At 38.7% G+C, this 16,637-nt stretch overlaps 1 protein-coding gene and 2 pseudogenes across 1 annotated transcript; 2 read left to right on the forward strand and 1 right to left on the reverse strand.

Annotated features, from left to right (window-relative positions):
• The first annotated feature begins 513 nt into the window (after positions 1 to 513).
• Positions 514 to 6,847, forward strand: LOC120282973 (annotated as a pseudogene).
• A 604-nt stretch (positions 6,848 to 7,451) lies between these two features.
• Positions 7,452 to 10,161, reverse strand: LOC120282974 (annotated as a pseudogene).
• Positions 10,162 to 10,377: 216 nt separating this feature from the next.
• LOC120281832 (protein FATTY ACID EXPORT 2, chloroplastic-like) lies at positions 10,378 to 12,592 on the forward strand. Its single transcript, XM_039288525.1, has 3 exons — positions 10,378 to 10,540; positions 11,987 to 12,121; positions 12,207 to 12,592. The coding sequence occupies exons 1-3, from the start codon at positions 10,480 to 10,482 to the stop codon at positions 12,347 to 12,349; spliced, it is 339 nt and encodes a 112-aa protein (XP_039144459.1). The 5' UTR covers positions 10,378 to 10,479; the 3' UTR covers positions 12,350 to 12,592.
• Positions 12,593 to 16,637: the final 4,045 nt, after the last annotated feature.

Raw genomic sequence — 16,637 nt, forward strand, 5'->3', positions numbered from 1 at the left:
ATAATTATCACACCTCATTATATATATATAATAATAATAGTAATATTCATTTTATATATAAAGGGTATGACGGTCAGTTTTATCGTATTTTTCTTTTTCGACTTTTTCTCGGGTCCCGATAACTACCTACCCCCAATCCCATCCAACCAGACATGGCCATTTACGTTCCAATCACGTCACTCGTTTATTACTCTCCACTCATTTCCATTCCATTCCAGAATCAGACGTACTTTTAAACGGAGACGTCGTAGATTAGTCAAATGAATTGAAAACAACAATCAAATGCACAATAAACAAGATAGAGCGAGCATAGGCTGGCCCCCATTCACGCTTAGATTTGCCGTGAGAGATCTCAAATCTCAATCTTGTTATCCTTAATACATTGTGTTTGTACATGGTAGTATAAAGTCTCAATTAGTACAGACAATTTAAATCACATGAATCCATTGGAAACATCAGCAGTTATTAGTTATTACTGGGTTTAGGAGTGAATAATTAGTCATTTATCAGAACATGGTGACACAGCTGGAAAGACAGGTTGGTGTGGTGGTGTCCTTGTTTTTCCTCGGCACAAGTCATGGGGATGCACAACAAGCACCAAATATTTCACACACTAGTTTCAGATATCCATTCTTTTCTACAGAACCAACCAGAAAAAGGAAAGAAATGTATCTAATGTTCCAGGACGGCATTGACCAACATCACCATAACCCTAATCAATGATAAATCCTACTATAAAATTACTCCTGCTGCCGGATTGATTTTTGTGTTGTCCTCTACAGCTACTAATTAAAAACAACACATAGCAATACATACACAAGTGATTACTGAAATCTGTCCTCATGAACTCTTGCTAATATATTCCACTCTTGCATGTTTAAAACAAAGTCATGATAAAAGAAAAAAAAAGGATGATATGGTGCCGGTCTAGAGTTAAAGTCATAGAAGTTGGTGATAGTTTGAAGATTGAAGTAAATGTTTCTGTGCACAGGGTCCAGATACTGGTGCCGAGTAATAAATGTGGAAGGCTCTCCATCCCATGCCACTCACATTCATTGCTTGCAAACTCAATTATTCCATTCTCCATTTTTATTCTGTTTTAATTGGAGTATATAAACTGCTTTTCATATTATTATCATGGTTATTATTATTATTATTATTCTCCCTTGTTAACTCCATTCTGATTATTTTATAAATTACTATATTTATCATTCATTGCATTGCAAACTTTAGGGAAGGGAAGGAAAGGAATTATACAAAGGTCATGGGTTCCTATCTTGCTTTAGCATCCATGAGAGTGACAGGTTAGTACAAGTATGCAAGAAAACAAGAGAAACTAATTTCTCTTCTAATGGATTTTAGGGTCAAAATTAGAGATATGAAAAGCTACCCTGCCGACACCCATTCTCTCTAATCTTTCTTTATTTTTAAAGTGTTATCCTTGGATAGATCAATAAGAGTGCATTTAAACAAGAGTATAAAAATATGGAGTATATTTGTTTAATAGTCAGATATACATACATATATACGAAGGGCCGGGGTAAGAGGGTTCTCTTGCGTTGGACTCTTTCAAATTGTGGCATTAAAAATTTATTCACATTGACTACGAGCGCATTTAACAAGAGTATAACAAGATTAGTAGTAGTATAATTTTTATAGATTTTATGGTGATGTGGGGCTGGTTGCGATTAATGTGCACATATCCCCCATCCCAAATGGCAGCTTGTTGAAACGTGGAGATCAAGTAGTAGCTATATTAAATGATGTCGCTACTCCTTCTTGAATGGACTACTACTCTTCAGTATATAATACTCCCTAATAATGTAATAATGCCCTTTTATTAATTAATTTATTTGTTTATTTGGTTTTAGTGTTAGTTAATGCCAAGAACTTTTTGATAAGAAAATGATGAAATAAAAGAAATAATTGAGAAGAATATATATTCTTTCATAAATTTATGGATCGAGCACCTTGTAATGTATGACTTGCTTTAACACGTCTACAAAGACATCCTTTTTTTTGGGCAGTGGATCACAGTTGGAATTTAGATACTACTCCTATAAAGATCAAATGATAACAAGGAGAGGAAATTGTCAGATCTTAATGACCAGGTGTATTTTTTTGCAATAAAAAGGTAAAAAAGGAATTTAAAAAAATAGAACTTGATTTAGTTGCTTGATTGAAATATTGGTCTTTCTCACACTGTACTGAACCTGTATGTCTGTTGTTGATGTATGTAGTGGTAGTCTACTAGAGAAAAGAAAGAAAAGAAAGAGAGAGAGAGGAGTGGTGGTGGTGGTGGGAATAAAGGCAAAACCTGTGTCTGCAGAAATCCCCAGAACCCACAAAAGAGAGAGAGAGAGAGAGAGAGAGAGAGAGAGAGAGACCTTGCTTTGTTGATTCTCTCACTTCACTACAATCACTGCTACATTTCATACTAGTTTCATAGCCTTTCACAGCTTCACACAATCATTTCCTTCGTTTCAGATTGTTTGCCACCTCACTCTAATGCTGCTGCTGGTGTCTTCTTCGGACTTCCTCTTGCTTCATCTTCGGGACGCTGGACTTGTCTCTTCCTCTGTTTCTCTCACTGTTTTCTATGTCTCTTTTTGGGGTTTGTTGGACAGTATTGGCATCAGAGGAACTCTACTCTGAGCAACGCACAAGGCCGGCAAGGGAGGGTCTGACCTGGCATCCTCTCCTCTGATGGATCCGCCACCTGCTCTGGTTTCGAGGTCGAGTCTCCTCCCAAGTCCCAACCAAGTTTCTGTTTTTCTTGCTGTTAATTAAATTAAATTAAATTAAATTTCCAGTGCCTTCCTTCCATCCTTCCATCTCTTGGAGTTCCATTGAGTAATTCTGCTTGCTTTTGCTTCTATATAAATCTCATCTTTGTGGATCTTACCCGCTGATTTATGTCCTGGGACTAATCCAAACTATCCTGTATGAATTTCTCTTCTCATTTTTCTTAGTTTTATTTCAGGATGTCGCAGAAATAGTGATGACAGAAAGGGGGAAGGATGGCAACATGTGTCGCTATAGATGCCAGCTTGAACAAGAGGTAACCTGCTCTGCTTTGCTCTCCATTCCGTTTACCTGGTGGAACTTTTTTTTTTCAACACCGGCAGCCTATAGGTCTATTACATAGACAGGTTAATGCAGTGAGTATACTTGAGAATTTATTAGGTCATGTGAGGCAATGTTTTTGAAAAATATATGACAGTATAACTCATGCCTGTGCTAGGGATGAAGCTTGTTTGTGGGATTGAGGTCCTAATGGTAGCTTTTTGTGCAGATACATTATCATTTTCTCACACTCCTATTTGCTTTCATACCTGTTTGAATTTCCCATTATGAGTAAAGCATGGATACTTGCTTTCAATGCTTGTCAGCTGTTCTTTCGGGAAAAGAAAGTGAAAATGGGCATATTGCATTTTCTCAGATAGAAGGAATTGAGTACATGCCACAGACCCTGCTCACCGTTCAATTTGATGTTATTTTTGTGGTCCAATCAAATTGCTCACGTGTAAATTGTGTATTTGACTAATTGGAACTATTACTCTCAAAAATTTTGAATTTATACACCACTAAAGAGGCAAGAGGCCCATCATATGTGTTCTATGAACTATTTTCACCAGCAACCTGGTATGATTTTTGTTTTATTTTTCCATTTTGGAGTAGTCTCTCGATGTCATGTTTGTGTTTTGTGTGTGATGTTTAATTGTTTTTGAATAATTTTGATGCATCGGTCATTTTAGCATCTCACTAGATTCTTATAGTTTGCTCCTCATTATCACTTACAGGTTCAAAAGTTGCAAAAATGCAGCTGCAACAAGAGTTCGATTTGCATGTTGTTTTAGCCGATGCCGTCGGAAGAAAAACCTTGCTCCATGTGAACTCTCCTTCAAATCTTCCAAATAAGGTGATCTTCATGTCTGTCTGATGACTAGTGATCAGTTTTCTTGTTTGCACACCACTGTTGTTCTATCAACTTACACTTGTGGAAAAATGCTCAGGCTCAGGAGCTCCTTGCTAACATAGCTGCACTAGAGTTCACAGTGTCAAAGCTTGAAGAAGAGTTGGTTCTTTTACAATTTAGACTTAGTCGTGAGAGGACTGAGCCGACACCTTTAGCTGAGAATAGTCTTAATATTTTTACACGGGTGGTATCACCAAAACCACCAGAGTCCGGCCTTCCTGGCTATACATGGGAAGAGGTGCCTTTTCTTTCCCTGTTTACACCTTCTCTTCACTTGCCATTTCTTGATTTCTGGCACTCATCGTAGTGATGTTCTTTCTTATCGTTATTGTATTTCCACAGCACCTCTTCTTTGCAAACACTCAAAGTTTAATCCAGGTCTCAAATGCTTCAATCCACTGAATCGGATATATGTGCTGCTTGTCGGCATCCACAGGAAATAACAACCAACTCAGATTGTAATGTATGGTTGTGTATGAATAATTATGTTCTCATTTTTGTAGCTTTCATGGTCATATGTATTGTGAAGGCTAGGAGGCATGACTCTACAACTAATTCTTTTTGTTTGTTCTTCAGTTGCCTGTACCATGTGGTGTGGAAACTGAAGAAATATGATGGATGTCCCCCTCAGCAAACTGGTTTGACAGAATTGAAACAGAGCTTCTTTAACAAAACCTGTGGCAGAATCCCAATCGACTTTCGGAAGAAATGGTGCGATGCCACGAGGAATGTTTTTTTCTTTGCTTTATCAAAGTCATCATCACCTATCCCTTTATGGCAACATCTCGCTCCAGAATGTATACCTTCCCATATTCACCAATTGCAAACCTTCCTACTTCACTGGTATCTTCCTCAGATTCATCTGAAAATGGCTTCATCAGTTTGCAGTCCAGATTCAAGATGAACGAGATTCGTGAGACATGGACCTTACAAAAACATTTGATCCCTATCAAGTTAGTGGAAAGATGAGCTGGAAAAATGCTGGAAGCTATAGTTTAGCAGCTGAGGTATCATGGATGTGTGTAGGGAAGACGCAACTTGAATATGCTGCAGAGGCTTTAAAAGGATTCAGGTGAGGTACTGCACTTGCAACCGAATTATGTTGGAGTATTCAGCTTTTTAATGTGAAACCTTAGTGGCTTAGTTTTTGAGTTAATTCCATTAAATGGCATTGCAGGGCTTTATTTCTTAAAGTATTATTGGATTCCACGCCTTTGGTGAGACGTTCTTACTTATTTTTCTACCAGTTTATTTGCAACAAATGAGCTATGGTCCATAGTGTAACCAAATTAAGACATTGAATTGGGACAGCTTATTTACTAAAGAATTCATGACTCAACTCCACATCTGCCTCATGCCAAATGTCAGGTTTCTTGTGGAGCACCAGCCAGTAAATCCAAGTTGCATGAGCGCCAATGAGAGGCTAGCATTTTGATCAACTTATATAATACTCTGATCATGCACGTGAGTTGAAGTATATCAACATCTATAATTTAATTTAATTTAATTTAATTTAATCCCTTAATATCCTTCTAGTGATGCTTTCATATTGTAATCACAAAAAGCATCGGTCATGATAGAATAGTTATGTTGTCATTATATTATTGATACTTTCACGGATTTGTATGGAAACTCATGTTGAATCAATTATGTTAGGCTTATCTAGCATATGGAGTACCTAAGAGTGACATGAAGCTCTTTTTCGCTAATGCAGAAGGTATGATCCATTGACCTCGTATTTCATTGAATTGTACCTGCTTGAGGGTATATATTAGATTTATCAAGCATGATTGCCTGCAGGTGTCTTATACTATTGGAGGCTGCTCTTTCAGTGCTGCTGAAATAGAATTTGTTATTCTGAAGATGAAACCCTCAGCTTATCGGCCACAAATAGTGACACTTTCCATTTATTATTATTGTTATTATTGTTGTTATTATTGTTATTATTATTATTATTATTAATCCGCTTTTTATGTGTGTTGCTTATTTCAGGCGCTGATTTTTGGCACTTTCACGAAGTTCAAAAATATCTGAGGAGCAATAAAAGGTATTCAATTGATAGCTCAGAACCGCTTTGTGGTATTTTTGCCCTCAGTTAGTGATGTAATCTCACCTGCGTGTAAGTCTGATTCACGTAGAGAAGCATCGCATGAAGTTCTGGAGTGAATTTGAAAAATTTTACTTGATTGATAGTCTTTTTCTTTTTAGTTTATCTTTGTAAACTTTATGCACAAAAAGTATTTACCAACAGAAGTTGGCTAAGCCAAAATATGCTTTCATCGAGAGAAAGGAAATGTGTTTTGAAGATAAATTTATACATTCTGTCTATTTTGATTTTACTTCTCTTTGTATTTGACAGTTTCAATCATTTTCCTCAGGTAAGAGTCTTACTGCTGAAAATGTCCGAGAAGAGCTTCAAAACTCAATGAGAGACTATATGCGAGCTTATATAGGTATTAATAACAAAGGTAAACTGCTAGTACCAAAATTAGTCTACTGCTTTGCCAAAGACATTGTGGAGGATTCCCTGCTGGTTGACTGGATCTGTCGCTCACTCTTTCCCCTGATCAAGTCACTGTTGTTCGCAGATTCTGCCTCACAGTGGAAACAGAGACCTTAGGTGTTCGAAGTTTCAGTATCATTCCCTTTGATACCAGGTTTCGTTACTTGTTCCTGCCTGATGGCAAAGAGCATGTTGCAGAGTTGTTCTTGAGATGCTGTCAGCTCAAGCAGGAGTATGTGTATCATTGGCCAGAGGAGGGTTGCCACCTTGTATATGTTTGCGTATATTCCACAGAAAGGGATCACACAGGGAGCTTTTGCGACAATAATATCTTGACCACAGAGAATGCACTTGGTTGTGTTTGAGGGAAGGGTTTCCGAGTTGAACTTCATGTTTTGAGAAGATTCAGCCAATTTATTCAAGCGGCATTCTCATTGATCATACATAAAAGATGTGGCTGATGAGATTGTGATTTGCATTGCTTTAGCTTTGATGCATCATCATTATTATATTCTCTTGATCTCACAACTATAAAAATTATTTGCTCATTGTGTGAAATGGATCCTGGCAAAATTTTTGTTCTTCTGAGAATAATAATACAAAAACAGAAAAATAATCCACGCTGATCCTGCTGCACTTGCGGTGATATTGTTTCAGTTATCCTTGAAGACTTTGAGCTAAAACATCATAACCGGAGATTAAACCTTTTGAAGGATGTTTTAGTACAGGACGCGTTCCTCATCACAAGCTAATTAAAATCAATGGAAGGCCGCAAATAAAAAAGAAAAAGAATAGCAAACAAGACAAGAGAAGAACATATCTCGCATTGATGTCAAACAAGACGGACAAAGAAGACTAGTCCCAACACAAGCTGCTGCTGCTGCAGATGAGCATTAATAACCATCAGACTGCCTACCAAAAACCCAAAAACTGGTTCCTCCCCCATATGATATGACATGGCATGGCCTCCATTCTTCTTAATCGTAGACAACGGATATGACTCCACTCTGGCTCGTTATTAACCTCTCTTACTTGACCACGGACAAAGAAGAAGAAGAAGAAGAAGAAGAAGAAGAAGAGAAAAGGGAACGGATAGAAAACTTGTGAAAATGTAGGATGATGTGACTATTTACATACAGATAGACATGAGTAAGAGTGGGGCCGAAAAGCAAGTTAAATGGGCATTAGTTAATATCGGTTTGCATGTCAGTGATGTCACAATGGGACAGGGTGTTAAAGGGGATCAGCTGGAATGCCTGCATTGCCTAACGGAGCAAGCCACCGCCTGTGCCCAGTGCCTCAGTTTGGTCTTCACGTGCTGCGGATTATCCCCTGTTTGAAAGTAATAAAAATAACAATTATAATAATAATAATAATAATAATCATCATCGTCATATTATATGTGCACGCCATTGTTAGCTGTAGTGTGTGCGTGAGGGAATGCATGCATGCATTCATGCAAATGCACGAACCGGGGCTGAAGATTGTCCAAGAATCAGAGGAGGTGGAGTGGCGGTGCTGGGGGCTTCTTGGGCTGGGCGTGCCACAGAGAGTGGAAGACGAGGAGGTGGCGGTGGGGCTTGGTGAATACTGGAGCTTGGAGTCGGAAAACTGCCTGTTGACTGCGAAGTAGAGATCTAGGGCCGGAAGAGTGTCGCAGAGACTGTGCCCACCGTTCTCCTCTTCAAACCCGAAGCCCAGTTCGATGGAGCCTCTCAGCTCGTCCAGGTCCTCGTCCGTGAGGCTTCGGAGCTTGGCGTGCCCTCCGTCCCTATCCATGACGACTTCGGAGTCAGCTTCATGAACTTCCTCCATCATAACCATCATCTTCCTCCTCTGCAATATCTGGCGCCTTCGCTTCTCCCACTCTGGCCTCCCTTGAGGTCTCCCTCATTGACAGCTGCTTCATCAGCAACCTCTTCCTACTGCTGCTGTTTCCTGAGAGGCATTCCAATGATGGTGGCCGCCGGGCTTCGGGGTGTTGGTTCCTCCTCCAAGATCTCCGGCAGTTCTTCCTCCACCTCTATATCGCTCTCTGAGGATAGCATTGCAAGCTCTCCTCTTCGTTCTTCATAATCACTGATCCTCTGTATAATATATCTATATATATAGATGAGATCCTCTACTCCTTCTTTTCTTCCTCTCTCTTCTTCCTCCTCCTCCCTCTCCTCCTGTTGATTCCTAAAACTCAGCCCTCAGGGCATGAGGTTGACGGCGGCCGCAGGAGGAAGCCAGCGGCCGCAGGGAGGATGGAGAAAAAGAGCAAATTGATAGCAATTAAGGAGAAGGAAGGAAATAGAGATGAAAAAAAAAAGTATAGGAAGAGGAGAGGTATTATTGAGGATTAAAATAGAAGAAAGGATGGAGGGGGTTGATAGATAGCTATTCAGGGAATAGGGGGTGGAAGATTAAGGGGTTGGGATTTAAAACTGGCCATGCTAAACTTGGCAAGTTACCCTGCTTGTGCCATGAAGCCCCGTCTGCGCCTTCCCGGCCTGTCATGCTCATACATTTCATTTTCCTTTCTCTTTTTAAATTAAATTAAATTAAATTAAATTCATGCATCAATCTTGCCTAATTTATTGAGATACTGGTACCAATATTATAAGCTTTTGAAATATATTTATCAATTGTCATGCCTCCGTTCATCTCTCACTTGGCCTAAAAACAAAAACATGCTTCCTCTGTACCAATCGATTACGCCAACTTTGATATGAAGTATTCCGCACATAATAATTGTATGGCAAAACAATGTCACTAAACAAAAAAAAATGAGATAAAACCTTAAAATATTATATACATATATATATAGTAACAGGCAACGGCATGCATGCAGAGGGGTTGCTCTCCATAACGTCCGTGATTACCGTTAGAAACGGATAAGAGGAAAAGCCAAAAACAACGTGATCGTGACACTGGAGTGAAGATGGATGCATCTGATCTGATGCACCACGTCTTGTGTGCAGTGGATATATCTCTATAATTGCACGCACGCATTCAAATGCATGCGGACACAATTATAAGCCTATATTCCCTAGCTAGCTAGCTCTCTCGTGCCAGTTGCCAACTTGGTTCACTTTATATCTACTAGTGTCTTTTAAAAATAATTTTTCAGTAATTTTTAAATATTCTTTTCACCAACCAACAAAAATAAATTGATCTACACTACACCCATCCTCATGTCAAATTCAATAAAATTAAATAAAATCGTCAAAAGAAATTTCTCCTTTTATCATCCAATCCAATGGAACAATTTTTACAATAAAATCGTAATATATAAACAAATAGGAATTTGTTTTCAGGATTTTCGTTTTACAGTTGTTGACATATTCAACGAAAAATAGAGTAGATGCTATACATGTTAACAAATATAAAAACATAACGACGACTTACATGATGATTTCCATCTTCGTCCTATCCAATAAATAAATAGATAAATAAAAACGAGTGAGTTTACGAAAGAAGCCCTTGTTGTTTAGTAGCAGGGGCAGTGTGGCTACGGGCGTAGGTAAAGTAGCGGTCAGTACCAACAGCTAGGCAATCGAATGGAGGGGAATTAACAACACATTTTTAAGTAAAAAGTTTTTATCACGAAAGAGATGGCTTCCAGTTCCTCCCTGCTTCTGGAATCTCCTCCGTCTTCACTCCTTCTCTCCAGGGCCAGGCCAAGGCCATCCATTCTTTTGCCTATACGACGCCCCTTCCTCCTTTCGCCTCAGCTTTCCATCCTTCAGATCTTCTTCATCCTGTGTCCCCATTCTCCGCATCATCTCCTCTTCTCCACCCCGATCCCGATCTATCTCAGCTTTTCTCCGGCTCCTCCGATGCTCCGCCGACTGACCCTAACTGGTGAGGAGATCGAATTGAAAGATATCAACGTTAGCGGAGGAGGAGGAGGGACGACGGTGGCAGCGGAAACGGTGGAGGTGGAGGTCGCGGCAAAGACGAAAGCAAAGGTAACGGCGAAGGGGGATCCGAGGACAGAGACGAGAAGAAGATGGGAGGTGGGATGTCCATGTCTCAGAAGCTCACTCTCGGCTATGCCGCCCTTGTCGGAGGTAATCATTCGCTTCACTCTTCTTCTTTTAGTCGCTTTTCCTTGATGTTTTCTTACCTTTTTCAAATCAATCGTCAATAAAATGCGAAATATATCTGAATTTATCTGAATTTATCTCATGGAAGTGTGATCATTCCATTCCAGAGCGTAGTTCATATGAGCATGGGGAATGGCATCACTATTTCCTTTTCCTTTTCTTTTTGGGTAGATTTCTCTATCTGCTGAAATTAGTTGGGATCACTCACTGGCTACTTGCTTCTGCAATTTGCGGCGATAGACAGTGCAGTTAGTTCAGGAGGAAAAATTAGCTGACAATAGTTTTTGTGCCTGCAATAGATGTGATTGGGTTGTGAAGTGGGTGGCATTTTTGGAATTTATTTATAAAGATTTTTAGGGGGAACTGATTGAGATACTATGAGGTTCTATCATTTTTGGTCCCCTTCACTACTGCCAATGAAACAAGGATCATAAATTTCTGTGGTTTCCTTTGAAAGGGCACCATGTTCTGCAATAATTGGGTGAGTCAGAGTGCTTATACTGGGTGAATAGCATCGGGCGTTTGTGCTTTTAAATCGCATGTGATTTATATAGGCCATTCTGCTCACCCAACTGTTTGAAGGCTTTTCTACATAATTGTCATTTGCTGTTCCCAAATCCAGTTTCGGGTCAAAGTTTGTTGTGCTCAATCTATGGCTACTTCACCCTGAAGGCTGCATTTTTCAAGATATTTTTTCTATGATGTTCATTTGATTGCTGCCATTCTTCCCACCTTGTTTATCTTTTGTTTATAAATTGTATTGTTTCACTTGTTTCTTCTTTTTTTCCCCCTTCTGCAATTTATTTTATGCCTTATAGGTCTCAAGTAAGTTTGTTCTCATTCTCTTAAAGAGTACACAATTTACTACTTGTTGCATTATTACCATTGCACCTACCATTACTGTAATACTAACACTAGTGGTATCACTACTGGTATCTACCACTACTAGCAGCACAGACATTCCTATCGCTTAATATAACCTGCCAAGGACCCCTATGTTTTGAGTTATACTATTGTCTTAACTGTTGCGAACTGTGACTGTTAATTTGTAGTCTTTAGTACAAGATTGTGACTGTGCACTCCTTTGCGGCTGCAACCATTAGTGCGCAACTTTACAATTATTATCAAAGGTGTCCACCTAGTGGTTCCCAATGAAAATCATTGCATATGTGTGTAGCACTTTTGACGGGCTTCAAAAATTATTGATAATCTCCATTTCCTAGAACTTCATATGCTTGAACTGATCTTTTCATCTTTTGTATTCCCACAGATGATGATGTTGAATATGTTTTGGAATGTATGTGACATTATTGATTAATTTTAACAGCTTCACCTGATTAATTATTATTAATATTATTGTTATTTTTATTAGCATCTGGTATGAACCTGATTTAACTAATGGCCTAACAGTCGGTGGGATTATGGGATACATCAAAAGTGGCAGCCAGAAGTCATTAGCTGCTGGAGGATTGTCTGCCCTTCTACTGTATTATGTTCACACTCAACTTCCTATAAGGCCAGCTTTTGCATCAGCTTTGGGTTTAGGTTATGACTCATGTTCTGCGCCTTCAGTCATTAAACTCTTGCTGTGTTATTTGAATTATCGTGATAATTTTGATTTACTTTTCAGGTTTATCTGCTGCACTTCTAGCAGTTATGGGTTCTCGCTTTAGGAAGTCTGGGAAGATATTTCCAGCAGGTGTCGTGTCTCTAGTGTCTTTTGTAATGGTCGGTGGTTACTTGCATGGAATTCTTCGAGGTCTCCATGCCTAATGAGCTGACAGAAGGCTTGCTACCAAATGCTTGTTCTTGTGAGAATCTCTGAGGTTACTTTTTCCCTTGTTTGAGTAGTTTATATGGACACCTTGAAGACAAACCAGCAAATGACTGTTTCATCTTCTTTTTTTCTTTTTATGTTAACTGTGTGCAATGCTTATAATTTGCCACATACCAGCTTATATACTATTAATGAATGAGATGAGGTCTGGGAATATGTATTGAGAATCATTTGAAGGATGCTTTTTTCTGTGTTTTCCATATCCTTTTTTGCTGCCATTCAATGGGGGTTTAGACACGGTGTAGGCATAGTGAGCTGTTTATGTTTCATTTAATGGGGAAAAGTAAACTCATGATTTATTTCACAGACTAGCTAGGTTACCATTTTGTTTCTGCTGACGAGCCCTTGTTTTGACGTATTTTCTGGAGGATGCTTTTTGGTTTTTTATGTAAATAGTTGTTTGGTTTGTTATGTGTCCATTGAAGCTTGCTTATTTTTAGGCTAACAGCATCTGAAAACCAAACATTATTCCTACTCATCATAGTCCTGGCCTGGCTCCTAAGCATAATTCTTGAAAGCGAGATAAATTGTAAAAGGTTAAAAAGAACAATACAAAAGTGATGATTAAGTGGTAGGAAGGATAACATAACCAGTCTAATTGTTTGAGTGTTAACAAACATAATAAATAATACAGGAGTCCTTAGTAGAAGTCCCAGTCTAACAAACATAATAAATAATACAGGAGTCCTTGGTAGAAGTCCCAGTCTAACATAAGCAGTGTATGTTACACTTAAACATCAATGTGAAGATACATATATTATAATAAAACAGCAGCTAATTGCATCATAGGGAAACTCAGCTGAGCTGAGACTTGACCTCCAGCTGTGCTGCTTCCAGGCCATCTGAGAGTGGTTTTTGTTGCAGTATATGGCGCTTTTGCTCACCAGCCTGCCATAGAACAACAACAACCATTCATGGATTCCTATCTGGCCTTCCTCGATGTAAACAAGAATGGTGGTACAAAGCAAACCAAACCTATAATGATCCATCAGCGAGCCCTTTGACTCGGCCTTTTATGGATGTATTATATATATATTAAAATAGGATTGGATGAGGATGATGAATAACTGTTGTGTTGATTAAGAAATAAAATAAGTTAATGACTGATGAGTCGGTGAAGGTCATCAATCAATCCCAACTTGTATATCATGCATGAAAAAGAAAGGATGTACCACATCCATCCATCCATGCTGCCTTTTTGAAGCCCATGGATCCGAAGCCCAGGGTCCCAAACCAGTGGCCGACAACAGTTGCCCTACTTTGTAGGTGGGCACGTTAGGTCCACTACCTCCAAGTTTCTAACAGTAGCGAGGAATCTTTGTACCTCACCCTTTTCTGTTTAACAGCAAAGTTTCTCGTGTCTTAAAAACTTCTTAATTTCAAATTTGAAATTTCCATTAAACTATAAGCATGTTAAATACAGAGACGCAGTGGGAATGGAAACATATTCTTTTCATGTTTATTAATAAAAATCAATTTATATACTAAATAGCTATATATACCACATGAGCTTCTAAAGAGGGTGCTCAACCTATACCACTAATTAACTATTTCCTGGTTCATAATTTGTTTCCAAATTAATCTCAGTTAATTAATTCTAATAACTAATAATTAACAAATAGGGGAAGAAAATGGTGAATACTAAATATTAAATACCTGTCTCTGCGTTTCTCCAAGAAACGTTGGAGTGAATTCCTCCTTGCAGTTGGTAGCTCTGATCAAACAAGCACAAAAGACTTAAAGAAAAAATATTTTCCACTATTTTTAAACTTCCAATATATATAAAATAAAAAATATATATGCATGTACAAATGTAATCAAGCTGGTCACAATATGAATCGATGTGTAATTCTAAATAGAGTTTCTCGTTCTACCATAGATAAGTTGTTTTTGAGATCAAATCGACATGTAAAATGAGCATTAACTTTTGATTCATACTACATGCTTGTATTTTATATTAATCTATCTAGAATGTCTAAATTCTGCTGATGAAGGGTGGTTGTTGTCCAGCTTGCAGCTTGCAGAGGTTGCTAGTTGGGTTAAAGGGGCAGCTGTGGTGGTGGTGACAAGGCCCCGCTGCAGTGGATGAGCTTTTGGAAGGACAGGCATCTTGTGAGAGCCGGCGAGGATGCAGCTGTTGCAGCAGCAGCTGTTGCTGCAGCAGGTATTCAGCATCGGAGACCGCTGTGTCTGTTGCCGCTGCCGCTGGGCCATTGTTCTTGCTATTCTAAGGAAGCAGATGCCGCAGCGGTCGCAGGAATGCAGCTAATTGCTTGTGCCTGTTAAGATATATATGTATATATTGCAGGTAAACAGATCAGGACCAGTAAACACAATTAAGCCATGAATTTGATGTATGAGTTAAAAGTTACCTTCAGTGAACTGCATCAAAGACGCTGACAGATCCAGCGTAGAAGATGGTGAGCTGATGCGCTGAGCAACGCTTTGATGGCGCATTCCCCCAACCTCCAAAATGATCAACCATTAGAGTTCAATCAAAAATCAAAATCAGAATCATCAGGGACGGTTATTGTAAGAGCTGATTATTATAATTCATGTAAAACATCAATCTAAGAACAAACAAGATTTACTTTCAGCACAGCCCTGTAAAAGTAGGCAGTTGTCTATCCAACCTTAAAACCATTCTTGTTCTTGTTCTTGTTTATATATACTGTATCGTTAAATAAAAAGAAGTAGGTGTTTGTAGGAAGGTACAAGACCCACACACACATAGCACGCACATAGGACTAAGGGAGGAAAGAGAACACACTTAATTTTGTGAGCACATCTCCGAGATCCAAGAATTTTGATAAATTATGCAGTCAAAATCCCAGTCTAGGAATTAGATATTGACTGAATTTAGAGACCCTTGTGAATTTATTCATCCATCAAATTTATCAAACATAAAGAACCGAGGGAATTTTTGCAAAGAGAGAGGATTTGACAGAATAGTACAAATCAAACTATTTACCACAAAAACACAAAACATGAAAAGCAAAAATAGCATATAGCACACCTGTTGTTGGTGGTGTCTGGTGAAGAAAGATCAGGCGTTGGCTGGTCCTTGGGCTTGTCCTGCTGCTGCTGAGAAGCTTTTTAATTTTAGCCTCCTCCGCTTGACTCTGACTCTCCCTGTTCTTCAGAGAGGGAAATTCAGAAGATCCATCTTCGTTTTTTCCCTCAATCAAATGAAGGGAGAGGGAAGAATAGGGAAGCTAGTGAAGAAGGAGAAGAAGAAGAAGGAAGAAGAAGAAGGGCTTATATATATAATATGTTTGGAATGAAGAAAAGAAGCAAGGAAGCACTCCATCCGATATTCTTCATAACTTTCTCTCTCTTTTTCTTTAATTGCCCAAAATATGTTCGTTCATACCAAAACTCGGAGGGTGAAGGGCCCTCATCCAATCAGATGCCTCTTTTCATTTCAGTCACGTGTTTCTTTTTCCCAACCACTCATATTATTATATTATATTATTCTTTATTATTATTATATACTCACCTCTCTCTCCCTCACCCAATTATAAAGATATTTATATTCTAATTATATAACAAACCATTATTAGAACCCTAAATATTTATTATTAATAAATATATATATATATATATATCTGTTAAAAATATATGTTATAAATATAAAAGATGAGTGATAGAAACAGTCGAAAAGATTTACCAAACACCCAAACGCGACTAATTTCCTTCTTCTTCTTTTTATTTCTCTTTTCTTCTCTCTTTTCTATATCACAAAAATATACAAAACGAGCGCTATTTATGGGTTACAAGAGTTGAATGAACGGCCGCGATCGATTCGGATCCGACGGTCCAAAAATACCCTTGGCTACGTGGAATGAAGAACAACACGGCGCTACGCTACAGTACTACACAGCGAGCTACAGTTAGTCATGCGCGCTGTCGGATATCTAGAATTTACTATAAGAACGCCGCTCCGCACAAAGCGAAAATTGCTACAAGAGGGCATCCATTCAAAACTATTTGCTTTATAACACTCCCCTCGGACGCCACGACCAAAGGATACGCCTTTCATTAAAACCTCTGCCAGAAAAACCCAGCGGATAAAAACCTAGCTAAGGAAAAAAGACACTATCTCTTGGTACATTTTCGGCGTTATCGTCATGTAAAAACCTTGCTCTGAAAAACCCATCTGGGACAAAAACCTCATGGCTAAGGGAAAGAGAGCATGCACTCCTCAAATAACACTACAACAAA

The sequence above is a fragment of the Dioscorea cayenensis genome, chromosome 18, assembly GCF_009730915.1.
Source record: "Dioscorea cayenensis subsp. rotundata cultivar TDr96_F1 chromosome 18, TDr96_F1_v2_PseudoChromosome.rev07_lg8_w22 25.fasta, whole genome shotgun sequence".
Taxonomy (NCBI): Eukaryota; Viridiplantae; Streptophyta; class Magnoliopsida; order Dioscoreales; family Dioscoreaceae; genus Dioscorea; species Dioscorea cayenensis.

Coding starts and splice junctions, on each gene's coding strand:
- LOC120281832 (XM_039288525.1), top strand. CDS start 10,480: ATGGGAGGTGGGATGTCCATGTCTCAGAAGCTCACTCTCGGCTATGCC. Junction 10,541..11,986: donor CTATGCCGCCCTTGTCGGAG/GTAATCATTCGC, acceptor ATGGCCTAACAG/TCGGTGGGATTATGGGATAC. Junction 12,122..12,206: donor TGCATCAGCTTTGGGTTTAG/GTTATGACTCAT, acceptor TTTACTTTTCAG/GTTTATCTGCTGCACTTCTA.